Source organism: Narcine bancroftii, chromosome 8, assembly GCF_036971445.1.
Source record: "Narcine bancroftii isolate sNarBan1 chromosome 8, sNarBan1.hap1, whole genome shotgun sequence".
In the NCBI taxonomy this organism is placed as follows: domain Eukaryota; kingdom Metazoa; phylum Chordata; class Chondrichthyes; order Torpediniformes; family Narcinidae; genus Narcine; species Narcine bancroftii.
In genome coordinates this window covers 175825954-175841273 of record NC_091476.1, presented here as the reverse complement: position 1 = coordinate 175841273, position 15320 = coordinate 175825954, and the positions used below count along the sequence as shown (strand labels likewise).

Genomic DNA, 15320 nt, shown 5'->3' with positions numbered 1-15320 from the left:
CTCATAAGTCCTTCCTGGGGTTTTTTTTTTGCATATAAATCTAATATATGTTTCCTTCTTCTTCTTAACCAACTGCCTCATCTGTTTTATCAACCATGGTTCCCTTTTCCTACCATCCTTCCCCTGTCCCAGTGGGACAAACCTATCCTATACAAGTGGCCCCTAAACTTCCTCCATATTATTTCAGTTCTTTCACTCTTCAACGTCTGTTCCAAATTTACTCTCGCTGGTTCCTGCTTCATCCCATCATTATTAGGCTTTCCCCAATTAAACACTTCCCCATTTTGTCTGCTTTTATCCTTGTCAACAGCTATGCTAAAGCTCAGGGAGTTGTGGTCAATATTACTGAAATGCTCCCCCACCGAGAGGTCTGTCATCTGACTAGGCTCATTAACAAGTACTAGATCCAGTATGGCCTCTCCTCCAGTCAGTTGACCACATACCATGATCGCGACCCTTCTTGGACACACCTCACAAATTCTGCCCCATCTATCCATCTTGCAGTCAGGAGATACTGGTGAATATTTGGGAAGTTGAAGTTTCCCATAACAACAACCCTGTAATTTCTGCACATTTCCAAAATCTGCCTACTTATCTGTTCCTCAGTATCCCGATGGCTACTTGGGGGTCTATAAACTATTCCCCCAGTACAGTCATCGCTCCCTTCCTATTTCTGACTTCCACCCACACCATCTCAGTGGACCCTCCCTCTGCAGTGTCCTCTCTTTCCACAGCTGTAATACTGTCCCTGACCAGTAATGCTACTCTCCCCCCACATCACATTTCTTTTAAAACACCCGAACCCCAATACCTGCGTCAGCCAATCCTGCCCTTCCTCAAGCCAAGTTTCTGTAACGGCCACAACATCATAATTCCACGTACTGATCCATGCTCTAAGATCATCTCCTTTATTCCTAATTCTCCTTGCATTGAAAGAGATGCTTTTCAACTCCTCCAATTGACTCCCTCCACTGTCTGACCTTCCTCACAAACTCACAACATATTGAATCATCCTTTCCAACTTCTTCCCTATTCGTTGCATAGACAATTTGGTTCCCACCCTCCTGCCAATCTAGTTTAAACCCTCCCCAATGGTTCTAGCAAACTTGCCTGCCAGGATATTGGCCCCTCTTCAATTCAGGGGCAGCTGTCATTTTTGTACAGGTCAGACCTTTCCCAAAAGAAATCTCAATGATCCACAAATCTGAACCCCTGCCTCAAGATTACCACACTTGAGGTCCTGCTTTTCACTTTCAGTTTCCTTCCTCCCTATATTCCCTCTTTAGGACCTTATCCCTACTCCTATCTGTGTTATTGGTATCAATATGAACCATGACATCTGGCTGTTCACCCTCCCTCTCGAGAATACTGTGGACCTGATCAGAGATGTCTCTGATCCTGGCATCTGGGAGGCCACACACCATCTGGGAATCTTGATCTCGTTCGCAGAACCACCTATCTGTCACCTGACTAATGAATCCCTAATCACCAGGGTCTATCCTTCCTGTTATTTCATCAAAGAATTCCAACAGGTTTGTCAGGCAAGATTTCCCCTGAAGGAAACCATGTGGACTTCGGCCATTTTTGCTGTGTGCTTCAAAGTATCCCGAAACGTTATCCTTTATATTCAAGCATCTTACCAACCAGGAATTTCCGGCCTTTTCCTGCCAAACAAGTCTGGAATCTCCTGCCTTTTGTCTCCCTTCCTTCTTAAAGAGTAGAGTGACACCTGTGACTTTCTATCATATGATCACTACCTCTGAAGGCTTCCTTTAAGGGCTCCCTTATCAAATATAGTTTGGTGCAGAACACCCAATTCAGAATTGCATTACCCTGACCGGCTCAGCCAGAAGCTGCTCATACAAGTCATTCCGCCCGCATTTTATGTCCCTTCACTTGGAATTCAGCATCAATCTGATATCCCCAATTGAATTTCCCACGACTATTCTAAAATTGGCCTTTTTCACACCTTTTCTAGCTCTCTCTGTAAATTATATGCAAAATCCTGGCTACAGTTTGAGGTTTGTATATGATATGTCATAGGCATGGACTCGACAAGTGTTATCCTAATACATGGCTTTTATTAACAGACTCTCAGCCACCACGACACTGGCCAGTGGGAAACAGCTCCATCTGTTATACCAGTAGGGGGGAGCATCTCTACAGCCAGAGGCAATAGCAAAGCAACTCCATACACGAGAAGCAGTCAGTATACCACCCCCCCACCCCCGCCGCCAACCCGCCCCGTTACGTCACCACATTCACCCCCCACAAAAATTGATCAATTTTAATAAAATGTTATACTGACCAAAGCAAAAGCTGGAAAACAAGCAGGTTAAAATTTCAGAAATTTAGGGTTACAGCAAGGATAAAACAGCCCAGAATTAATTGGAAGATATATCAGAGTGTAGTGCAGGGAGCAGTTGGAAAGAAACTGTTCATGAATCCAGAGATGTTAGACTTTGGGCTTCTATATCTTTTGCCTGAAGGTAGCATTAGCCCCTTTCAAACTGCAGCACCTGGCTGCCCTCCTGGGACACAGGTGTGATTTCTGGGGCAAAGGTGCTGGAAGCACCTTTCAAATCGCAGGGGGATCGACCCTTTAAATCACCAACCCGGCTGTTTAAGGGGGATCCTGCCCCTGCGATGACGTGGTAAGTGATGCGTCACGCACTCACGGGAACTATTGGCAACTAGTCGCCACCCCCACTGTCAATCACCATCCCTATTGTCAGTCACCACCTTGTCAGTCACCACATCATGGTCTTCCACTCTCCCCACCCCCCACCACCACTGCAGCAACAACCTTTCTCTCACCTACCACCCCATGCCCCAGCCAGGGGTTTCCCTGTGACATGAGTGCTGATGTCACCAGAGTAACTGGGTTGGCCATTCCCCTTTTCAAAGCATCGGACCAGGATGCCCAGGTAAGTTTTACTGGGTTCCCTGACCACCTCTGAGGTAGTCAGGGACCCAGTTGGACCCTTTCAAATTGCCATGTAACTGGGTCGCTAACCATGCAAATTGTCCGGTTAACCCCATTTTACATGGCAGTTTGAAAAGGGCCTAGTGAGAACTGTAACATCCTTTATGACGTAAGCTGCCTTCTCGCCCTTACTGCATTCTCTGCCACAGATGACTGCACTCTGAGCACTGAACTCTCAGCAGTCCCCACTCACTCACCACACTGCTGTGCATGCAGTACAGGTTCACTCTCTGCACTGCATTCCACCGTCCCTTCTCACAAGTGAGGAGGTCCCAGCACCCGGCTCATTACATTCACACCAGGAAGTTGACTCTGCACACTGACACCTTGCAATCCCAATCCACTGCACACTCCTCATTGCAGTCCAAGCACATGCTACATACTGCATGCAATTCGCAGCTCACTTTTCACTCCATGTAGTCATCTTTATGCTGCACACTGCAGTCAATGCCATACTGATAATTTTCCACTCCACTCGAGACTGCCCCATTACACCTTTTGTACTGTGGAGAGTGCAATCCTCTGTGCAATGCATTCTGCACAGTCCAAGCTCACTGGGCACTGCACTTGCGAAAGTCATATCTCACTCTGCACTTTACGCTATCTCAGCTCTGGACACTACAGCACAGAAAGAGGCCTTTCAGCCCATCTAGTCAGTGCCAGATTCTTTTTCTACCAATATCCAATGACCGTAGACCTCCATACCTCTCACGTCCATGTGTCTATATCAATTTCTCTTAAACATTTGAATCAAACCTACATTCACTACTTCTGCTTGTAGCTCTTTCCACATTCTCAGCATCCCCCCCCCCCCACCCAGCGAATAAAGCCAATCTAATGATTCCCCTTAAACATTTCACCTTTCACCCTTAAACCACATCCTCTCATTTTCACCTTACCCAACCTTATCAGAAAAAGCTTGGTTGTATTTAATAACTCATCATTTTGTAAACCTCTCCTTTCATTGTCTGATGTTCCAGGGAATAAAGTCCTAACCTATTCAATGTTCCCTGTAATGTAACTCAAGTCCTCAATCCCAGCAATATCCTTGTAAATTTTGTCTGTACTATTTCAAGATTACTAATATCTTTCCTGTAGGTAGGTGACCAAAATTGTAACCAATACACCAAATTTGCCCACACCAATGTCTTATACAACTTCAACATAACATCCCAACTTGTGTACTGATTTATGAAGGACAATATGCCAAAAGGTCTATTACGAGCTGTGACGCCACATACAAGGAATTATATATCTGTGTTCCCAAATCCCTCTGTTCTACCACATTCTGCAGTTCCCTACTATTTATTGTGTATGTCCAACACTGATCAGTCCTCGCACCCTTTGCATTAAATTCTATCTGCCTTTTTGTAGCCCATTATTCCTGTGGAATTTACCAGCATGGGAGCCTTCAAAAGTAGATTGGTGTGAATGGGCCTTGCATGAGGGAATAATGAGGGCGAGAATGTCATTGGGATGATGTGACATTGAGACTCTTTGTCTCAAAGTAAGTACGTTTAACATTGATTTATTTCCTTTAGCTTGTTACTTTCCTGAAGTGGAACTACATCCCACTCCCATACTCTCATGTCTGTCCATGACCTCATTCACTATCCCACCAAGACCACCCATAAATTGAAGTAACAACACTTCACTTTCTGTCTGGACACAGTGTCTGCTGACTTTCAAGTTTTACTTCATGTTACCTTCCTGATCTCTATTTCCAGTTTTTCTATTCACTCTACGAAACTTTGTCCACCTCCCAAAGTAAAGCCCTCCTTCCCTCTCCTCCCCATGCCACACCAAACAACTTAGCAGCATTCACAAAATCTTTATCTTAGAGCTTAACAAGGAAGTCTGCAGAGGTCACAAACGTGCTGGAGAAACTCCATAGGTCACATGGCATCAATGCGAAGTAGAGATACACCTGACGAAGGGCTCAAGGCTGAAACGTTGGTTACCCATTATTTCCTATGAACACTGCATGACCTGCAGAGTTTCTCCAGCACATTTGGGTGTTGCACTAGTCATTGGTTGTTTGTTTTGTTTCTTTGGGTCTGGCTTGCAGAGTCACAGTGTATAATTATACTTTGGAGCAGAATGTGAGTGTGTGGAGATAAAGGCAAAACCTGGAGGTTAGCATTTTGTTGACAACAGGTGGGAGGGAGGAGAACAGCCAAAGGCACATTTTTGGGGCTGTTAAGCCTTGACACACATTAACTAAAGAAATGTAGGTTGGGAACAGATGTAAAACCCATGCACAATTCAATGCAATTTCTCAGTTTGCAATTTCTGATCATTTACAACTTGCAATTCCAGAAGATGTTATATGGTTATATGGTTATATGTGTAAATTCCAAAATAATCATGGTCAGGCAATGTTGATGCATTCACAAACTTGAAACCCAGTGCTCTTGCTGCCAGCTTCAGACATTCACCCACTCTTCGGCACAATGCATCTACTGTTCCTCAGACACTCAGCTTCGACTCTATTCATCACACTGCCAATTACGTTATCACATTACATGTTAATGTGGGCTGCTGCTTGGTGTAGGGACAGCTGATCCTCATTTTTTTTTAAACTTTATTTATCCTCATCTGTAATTAACCTGATTTGCCCAGAATTGCTAGGCTCTGGGACCATTCCATTCCCTCTCACTTATCTTCTGACCAAAGATTCAACGTCATTGGCAGGTGGCTGAATTTCTCACAGTCAAAAGACTTCTGTGGGGTTACTGTATAACCATTCGGGATGTGGTGATTAACCCTTCTGTGGGGTTACTGTATAACCATTCGGGATGTGGTGATTAACCCTTCTGTGGGGGTACTGTATAACCATTCGGGATGTGGTGATTAACCCTTCTGTGGGATACTGTATAACCATTCGGGATGTGGTGATTAACCCTTCTGTGGGGGTACTGTATAATGATTCGGGATGTGGTGATTAACCCTTCTGTGGGGGTACTGTATAACCATTCGGGATGTGGTTATTAACCCTTCTGTGGAGTTACTATAACCATTCGGGATGTGGTGATTAACCCTTTCAGAAATCACAAATCACTACCCCAATATCCAAATTATAAATAATATTCACACTTATGCAATCTTCAGGGGAAAAAAGTAAATGAGCATTAACAATAAATTTGATCTCTTTCTTTTTTTCAACTCGCACTTCCTGATACAGTGGGGGTTTTTTTTCAGTTTTCCTTACCATTTATTTTCTTGAAACCAGACCAACAGTTACTTGTTGCGAGTAATATCACTAAACTATCCTTCCCATATTTGGGCTGTATTTAAAAGTGTTTGTTTCCATTCAAGCTGAAGGCTGGAAAACAATAAGCAGTTGTGTCTCGAAATGCAGCTCCTGACGAATTAAGGAATTTCCTTGTCATTACTGCGACACAACCCTTCCCAGAGGAATGCATCTCGAATAAGAACGTGGGAGGCAATCAGAAATAAAATGTTACAAGCACAGACTATTCAGACCATGATTTTTTGCTAACCAATAGAAACTTACTCAATAACCTAAACCTTCCTAACCTCGCACCCATAACTCTTTATTTTGCTTTCATCCATTTGCCCGAGTCTTTTAAATGTTCAGATTGAACCAGCTAAAGGAGTTGTGTTGCCCTTGAGCCTATTCCGACTGAATGGCTTCAGAATGAACTCAGGGGTCAGTAGATGACTAGAAAGCAAGCATATTGTATACACAACACAGACTCACATTCATAAAATCACAAGAAATCGGAGCAGGCGTAGACCATCCAGCTCATCAAGCCTGCTCCACCATGGCTGATCTGATGATTGGCTCATCTCCACCTCCCTGCCTTTTCCCTATATCCTTTAATTTCTCTACTATGTAAAAACCTATCCAACCTTGTCTTATATATATTTACTGAGGTTGCCTCCACTGCTTCAATGGGCAGCAAATTCCACAGATTCACCCCCCCTCTGGAAAAAGCAGTTCCTCCTCATCTCCGTCCTAAATCTACTCCCCTGAATCTTGAAGCTGTGTCCCCTAGTTCTGGTCTCCACTACCAATGGGAACATCCATGCCTATCTTATCTATGCCTTTCATAATTTTATACGTTTCTATAAGATCCCCTTTCCTTCTTTTAAATTTCAATGACTACAGTCCAGGAAACTTCATATTTCCTCATAGGCTAACCCCTCATCTCTGGAATCTACCTGGTGAACCTCCTCTGCACCACCTCCAAAGCCAGTACATCCTTCCTCAAGTAAGGAGACCAGAACTGCACACAGTTCACCTGTACCTTGCACAGTTGCAGCATAACCTCCCTGCTCCTAAACTCAATCCCTCCAGCAATGAAGGCCAACATTCCATTTGCCTTCTTGATCACCTGCTGCACCTGCAAACCAACCTTTTGCGATTCATGCACAAACACTCCCAAGTCCTTCTGCACGGCAGCTCGCTGCAATCGCTTTCCATTTAAATAATGATCTTCAATTTTTCCTTCCAGAGAGGATAACCTCACATTATCCATTGTACTCCATCTGCCAGACCCTTATCTACAGGTCTCTGCAGATTCTCCATCTCCGCTGCACAATTTTCTTTTCCATTCAATTTAGTCTCATCAGCAAACTTAGATACACTACACTCTATTCATGGATATCGTGAACAGTTGCGGTACCAACACCCCACACACCATGGATTGCCCACCAGAAAAACACCCTGTATCACTGATCTCTGCTTTCTTTTGGCTAACTAATCCTCTATCCATGCTAATACATCACCCCAACGTTAGCATCTTTATCTTAAGCAGCACCTTATCAAACACTTTCTGGAAATCCAGGTCAATGTCCACCTGCTCCCTTCTATCTGCTCATTATATCCTCAAAGAACTTCAGTAGGTTTGTCAAACAGGAGCTGCTTTTGCTAAATCCATGTTTTGTGTTTGCCTGATGGATCCATTTTGCTCCAAATGACTTGCTATTTCTTCAAGCATTTTCCCAGCTACAAATGATAAACTAACTGGGCTGATCCCCCCTGCATCTTAAAAGGTGCTGGAAGAACCTTTGCCCCACTAATCGCACCTGAGTCCCAGGAGGGCCACCCAGGTACTGTGCTTAAATGTGCCGCTGTGATCACTCATTCCAAGAGGATCCCTAACTATAAGATCGCTAATTTTGCCTGTCTCATTGCACAGAACTAGATCCAAGATAGAATGTTCCCTTGTAGGTTCAGTAATAGGCTGTTCAAGAAAGATATTACAGGTGCATTCTATCAAGTCTTCCTCAGGTAGCTTCAACCAACCTGATTCACCTAGACTATGTGCATGATAAGACCAGTGGGATGAGAGAGAGAAATATTTCCTTGGAAAGAGGTTCCAGTTCTCACTAATCTGGCTAAATGGAGAGATTTCTGATGTACAATCCTAAACCACACGTTCAAAGATATGACCATTCTCAGTCTAAGAATCTGACTTGTAAATGTTTGTGTCAAATAATGTCACAGATCAGAGCACTGAAGGGCCCAACTGGAGGTCCATGTGTGACATGGTGTCCCATCACTGGCGAGTTGGGTTGGTGGTGTGGATGGTGAAGAGTTAGCCTGTGTCTGATGGAAGGCACACCAGCAGCTAGACTTCATTAAGAGTTTGAAGAGATATGGTGTGGAGATCCTAATGCACAGGACTGAAAAAGGCTACAAAGGATTGTAAACTCAGCCAGTGCCATCATGGGCATTAATCTTCACTCCATTAAGGACATCTTAAAGAGGTGGTGTCTCAAGAAACCAGCTTCTATCATTAAGGACCCTCACCAGGCCATTCCCTTTTCTCACCGCTACCATCAGGAAGGAGGTTCAGGAGCTTGAAGACACACAATCAATATTATTAAAAAAAAATCTTCTTCCCCTCCACCATTAGATTTCTGAATGGACCATGAACCTATGGACACCACTTTGTTTTTCTTTTTTATGGAATTGTAATTTGTTGCAATTTTGCACCTACGAACCACAATTGCTGCTGCCATCAAACAACACATTTTGTGACACGTTCATGACACAATTCTGATTCTATTCTGCAGTGACACATCTTCATCTTTGAAAAGGGTGACCTGCAGCTAGGGGCACCTGATACACAGCAGCTAAGTAACCTATCAGAATGTGTGGGTGGAAACCAGAGACACCAAGGAAGGGCCATGAGGCTCCTTTTTCATGTCAGCCCAAATGTGCAAACTTGACCTTTTCTCTGTCACACGGGATCCATCAGAGATGATCAAATTGGAGGACGTGAGAAAGGGGAGGGAAGGAAACCGTCGCCTGTACAGTCACTGCTATTTCATTCAGGGAGAGAATCAATGGTATGGAGAGCATTGGGAAAGGCTGAAAGTGAGAGTGGGCAATCAATTCCTGGAATAGGGTCCTGGATGGAGTTGGAAGGTGGGTGATGAAATTAATCAGCTCTCGAGAACAAATTAATGCAGTTCCACACCCAAATTTCTACTGTCTGTACAACGTGATGTGACAGTTCACTGAGGAGTGAACGGCAACAGAATTTGGTCCGCCCCCTCAGTTCCTTCCTGCAATTGGCTGTCTGTGAATTGAGCAGAATATAAATCACAGTGGCCTTTGCTCAGGGTATTGGACTCACCTGAGGAGAGATCGGCTTATTCACAGATCACAGTGAGTACTTGAGGAATGATTTGTGTATTGCTCAATGGATTAATACCAACTGAAATGAACTGAGAAGTCTCTGCTTTGACAGGTAGGAAACAGGATGAATCCCTTCATTCCAATTGTGCTTTGGATCTGCATTTCCCTGCCAGGATATGACAGTGCAGGTATGTACCTGATGTGATATAAACATCATTCAATCTAAATCTTCAGACAGGGACAAAATGGGATGAACCAGGCAGTTTGCTCGGTCACTCACGCGGAAGTTAGAAAGGGTTCGACCCGGTCAGCGTGGTCCTATTCCAGCCAGGTCCCTGACCTACCTCAGAGGTAGAGAAGGAACCCAGCTGAACTGACCCAGGTTGTGACTGCTGGCAACTTGAACTGGACAAGAGCCCACCTGCTGACGTCAGCGCTTGAGTCACAGGGAATACTCCGGCTGAAGTGTTTGCCGCTATCGGTGGGAGAGAGGTCACTGCCGCGGGTGGGGGTGGGGAGACAGGTTGCTGCCATGAGGGGGTGGGGGTGGGGGGTTGCTGCCACGGAGAGGGAGAGAGTGGGGATTTGGGAACTGCTGCTATTGTGAACCCACTCCGGTTCGCAATGATGGCTCCACGATCGCTTCAGGGTTGGGGGGGGGGGACTGACAGGGTGGGAGGGAGCGTGGTTGACTGGGGGAGTGGTGATTAACAGGGGTTGGGGGCGACTGAGGGTGGTGGGGGGGAGCGTGGCTGACTGGGGAGTGGTGATTAACAGGGGATGGGGGACTGACAGTGGGGGGGAGTGTGGTGGACTGGGGGAGTGGTGATTAACAGGGGGTGGGGGGACTGACAGGGTGGGGGGGAGCATAACTGACTGGGGGAGTGGTGATTAACAGGGGGTGGGGGGGAGCATGGCTGACTGGGGGAGTGGTGATTAACAGGGGGTGGGGGGGACTGACAGCCAGTGGGGGGGGGGGCACGGAAGACTTTACAAGGCTTCCCATGAGTGCGTGATGCGTCACTTACTTGCTGGGGCGGGATCCCCCTAAAAACGCCAATTTATGGGTTGATCGCTGTGCAGTTTAAAAGATGCTTCCAGCACCTGGGTCCCAGGAGGGAACCCAGGGGCTGCCATTGAAAAGATCATGCTGAGGTCAACGCAGCAGGAGCTCAGATTCCATTCCTTGTCGGGACTGAGCTGCCGGCTTCCCCTTATGGGGCTGAGATTCACCATCAGGAATAGCCCGGGTTCTCCCCGAGCGGGTCAGAGTGGACGGGAATGGGCCACGACAGGGAATCTACTCCTCCAATTTGTTGCATTTCAATGCACTGGAATCATTGGGAGTTTGGAGTTATTTGTGCAGTGAAGTATGTTTGGTTTCATCAGTTGAGGAACATAAGAATAGAATGAGGAAATGGAATTAAAGAATAAAATCTGCAGTGCAGTTCACAAAAGTGTCCAAGCAACTCAACAGGAAGGAAAAGAGTTCAGGCCTGAGCCATTGGTTAGGAATGTGGAAGAACAGGTAGGTTCAGGTTTGGGGAGGGGAAGGAGGAGAAGAGGCTTAGCCTCACAGAGAGGACTTAACAGGTTGTAGGGTAGGAGAGGAGAGGGCTAAGGATAGCTCCTGATAGGAGAAGGAAGGGAATGCAGTGGGAAGGTGGAGGAATCAGATAGGGAAAAAGAGCAGGTTGAGGAGGGTTCACGGAAATTGGGTAAGTCAATATTGATGCTGTCTGGTAAATAAACCCTGCAGATTCACAAGTGAAGTGATACCAGGACAAGTTAAATCATGAATCAATCATCCCGGCTGTCTTCAACATGTCCCCTGGTCTGGAAATTGCTCCTTTAGATCTGTCACTGATAGGTGGAGGGATTGAATACAGAACAATACAGCACAGGAACAGGCCCTTCAGCCCATCATGTATGTGCTGACCATGATGTCAATCTAAAACAGATCCCATCTTTTTTATGGTTCATATCCTGCATTCCCTCTGTTCATATGTCTGTCGAAATGGTTTTTAAATGTTGCTCTCCTATCTGTTCCGACCACTCCACATGTGGCCTGTTCCAAGCCGTGACCATGCTTTGTGTTCACAAGACTTGCCGCACAGATCCTCTTCAAAATTTCCCTCTCACACCTTCATTTTGGCCCTCGGATAGTTGAGATTTCTATCCTGGAAGGAAGGCCCCGACTCTCTCCCTGATCTATGTATAGACCTCCATTAATTCACCCCTCAGCTTTCTACGCTCCACAATAACTGTCCAAGCTTCTCCACTCTTGTGGCTCCTACTCTCAAGTCCAGGCATCATAAATGATGAACTGGTTCTGCACCCACTCCAGAGTCTCCCTATCCTTCTTGTGAGAAACCTGGGAATCACGGACCAGTTAGCCTACAATCTAATTAGGGAATACCCATTTTTATTTGTACCTCATGACTTAAACTTCAGCTGCTCAGAAACCCACTATGGATTTGTAAAGGGTTGGTCACAGCTGTTGAATCTAATTGGATAATTTGAAAGGACACCTGTCTTGGGAAGTTCTTTATCGAGATGCCCAAAAGTCATGAGTATCAAGTTCCTCGGAGTGCACTTGACGGAGAATCTTAACACCAGCTCCATAGCCAAAAAAGCCCTGCAACAACTCTATTTCCTGCAAAGACTGAGGAAAGTTCATTTCCCACCCTCCATCTTCACTACATTCTACAGGGGATGTATAGAGAGCATCCTGTGCAACTGCATCATCGCCTGGTTTGGAAGCTGCATCAGCTTGAACAGAAAGACTCTACAGAGGATAGTGATGTCAGTGGAAAAGACCAATGGGGGCTCTCTTCCTACCATGAAGGATGTCTACCACACTCAAAGCAGGTGAAAGGCAATAAACATTGTGAAGGTCTCCATTCACCCCTCATGTTCTCCCTTCTGCCATCTGGAAGGAGGTACTGCAGCACTTGGATCCTTATGCCTAGATTGGGTAAGACTCCATTAGCCATTAGGAGCCACGAATTCCCATAACATTTGTAGATAGGGTACCATGGACTTTTACAGTGTACGTCTTAATATTTTAATGTGTTTAATTTCTATTCTAAATTATATTTATGTGAATATGCTCCCTGATCCTGGAGAAATTTTATCTCGTCTTTACTGTGCGATCATGGTATGAACAATAAATAAAGTTGACTTGTCTCAACTGAAGTCAAAGCTGATGGACTTGGAGGTAATTCAGAGACCTGTTCTGAAAGCAGTCCCTGTGGCAGGAACTGAGAGCAGGGATAATGAACGCTGTTGTACATCAACAGGATGTGAGGAGTGGTGCCCGACAAGGGTTACCTTGGGGGTGTGAGTCTTCACTCCATTTGTTGACGACACAAATGATGGGCTGGAAAATCATAGTCCTGAGACAAGGGCAGTAGATACATGTGAGCACCATGGGTTCCAAGATCTACCTCCCCCGCCCCCCAGTTGTGCTGCCTTCAGCATCACTGGGTTAAATATCATGGAATATTTACTCCCCAGTGTCTGGCAGCTTGGATGGCAGGGTTATAATTTCAAACTAATCTTTTACAGGTTTGAAAGGAAAATCATTGATATTTCTGACCAAAACAGACAAGGACTACGTCAAGTTGAATGCAGCTGATTTCTCCAGTTTGACCGCCTTCACTGTCTGCTTCAGGGCTGCGTCCGAAGAATCATCGCGTGATTACAGTTTGTTGTCCTACGCAACAGGCGCAAACAATAATGAACTTCTGATTTGGCAAAAAAAAACTGGGCAGCTAACATTGTATTTAAAATCCCCTGTGGTTGATATCTCCCTCCCAAAAATAGACGGCTTGCTGAGACACGTCTGTGTGAACTGGGAGTCTCAAACGGGTGTGGTAACAGCTTGGGTAAATGGGAGACGCAGTCTACAGAAGGTGGGTGGAAAGGGTTTGACTGTGAAAGGTTCAGGGGTGTTTATTCTTGGGCAAGAACAGGACAAACCCGGTGGTCGTTTTGATATTAATCAGTCATTTGTGGGGGAGATTACTGACGTCAACATGTGGGACCATGTTCTAAAATCCACTGATATTGAGCTGTTAAGTCAGGGTTGTTTCAGTACAGGAGGGAACATCATTGACTGGAGCACAATTGGCTTCACGTCAGGTGGGAATGTGAAGATCGAAGACAATAATGATTGCAAATTTTAAATGTTTTGGCTGAAACAAAATAAATGTGTAATGGGGCCCAAACTGTCCCCCGCCTGCTCTTGCTGAACGTGTCCTCACATTGCACTCTACCCTCTCAAAATCAGAGCAGAAGTGTAGTTGAGTCTAGAATAACGGGCGGTTTATATCTGAGTCCTCGCAGTTTCTCATCACCCTCACTGATGGTGGAGGTTTAAACTCAGTCCACCAGAGTCCCAGCCATTCTCTGTCGCACGTTGACAGACGGATGGGCTGGGGGAGCTGTGATGGAAAGGGTCAGACACGGACTGGAGGAAGTGCCTGTGGTGGAAGCTGAACCTGCTCTTGATTTCCATGGGACTGATTGGAATTATTTCTGCTTCTCTCTGCAACCCCCTCGTGATTTCACTGATGATGGGCAAACTCACACTGTGCATCAAGCGACTGTGATTGAAGTGTAACATTCCACTGTAATCGCTTTAGTAAATTAGTATCAAAGGAGACAGTATCTTGTGTGTGCGAGTGCATGCGCATGAATGATTGTGTGTGAGAATTTCTATGTCCATGTTTGAGTGGGTGTGTGGGTATTTTGGTGTGTGGGTAGGTGGGGGTGTGTGCATGTGTCTGAGAGCACATGTGGTATTCAGTTTCAACTCATTACACTCAGACATATCCAGAACACTGCAGCACAGTACAGTCCCTTCAGCCCTCAATGTGCAGTATATACAGTATATATTCCTAACAAAAAAACAAAACTCCTTCGACAGGGTCTGCGCCAGAACGAATGTTAGAGAGGGGGATTAGCGTGTTGGAGGGGCTCGTTCAGTGTGGGGGAGGATGCTAGCCGGGACTTAACGGTCCACAGGGTGGTGGGGGTGCTATTGGATACTGGGATCTACCTGTCATTAACCTCGTCTGCCCCTCTGACGTAGGAGACGGGGGCACTCCTTTTATTGTCATGTTCTCATGACGCTACTGACATGGCCGTGGGAGGGTGGAAAGTTGCTAGCATGCATCAACCTAGACGCTAGTGACACAGGAGGGGATGGGGATGGGTCTGATGGCCAGCAGTGGCCACGACCATATGGGGGGGCCCAGCACCTCAACTGAAGGGGCAATACTCGCAGATGCCCCCCCAGCACCAACCCTGCCTTCCTACCTCAAAACCCTAGATTTTTCTTTCAACCGGGTGCCTATCTTATTACCCCAAATGTTTCAGCCTCCACCACTACCCCTGGCAAAGCAATCCAGGCACTCACAACTCTCTGTACAATACATACTCCTGATGTCTTCCCGAAACCTTCCTCCCTTCCCTTTCAATAGATGTTCTCTGGTGTTTTTGCTACTTCCATTCTGGGGAAAAGGTGCTGTCTACTTGATTTATGGAACATAGGAACATAGGAAGTAGGAACAGGAGTGGCCAAAAATAGCACATCGAGCCTGCTCCACCATTCAATACGATCATGGCTGATCTAATTTATGACCTAACTCCACCTACCTGCCTTCTCCCCATATCCCCTAATTCCTCGATCGTGTAAAAATTTATCTAACC

General features: G+C 45.7%; 2 protein-coding genes and 1 long non-coding RNA gene across 10 annotated transcripts in view; 2 read left to right on the top strand and 1 right to left on the bottom strand.

Moving 5' to 3' along the window:
* LOC138741610 (C-reactive protein-like) overlaps window positions 1–13834 on the top strand; it is a 175946-nt gene extending 162112 nt beyond the window's left edge. The window contains exons 1-3 of one of the 2 annotated variants that reach the window (XM_069895942.1): window positions 9529–9632; window positions 9715–9790; window positions 13173–13834. In XM_069895942.1, coding sequence (XP_069752043.1) covers window positions 9727–9790; window positions 13173–13792 — 684 coding nt within the window. In that variant the 5' untranslated portion in view covers window positions 9529–9632; window positions 9715–9726 and the 3' untranslated portion in view covers window positions 13793–13834. Of the gene's footprint in view, window positions 1–9528; window positions 9633–9714; window positions 9791–13172 lie in introns of those variants that run through there. The other variant, XM_069895943.1, reaches the window with a different exon arrangement.
* Window positions 1–15320, bottom strand: part of trit1 (tRNA isopentenyltransferase 1) — a 122452-nt gene that overhangs the window by 45952 nt on the left and 61180 nt on the right. The window lies entirely within an intron of this gene.
* LOC138741613 (uncharacterized) lies at window positions 2652–6875 on the top strand. Its single transcript, XR_011343609.1, has 3 exons — window positions 2652–2927; window positions 4361–4493; window positions 6305–6875. It is a non-coding gene; the product is annotated as an uncharacterized lncRNA (long non-coding RNA).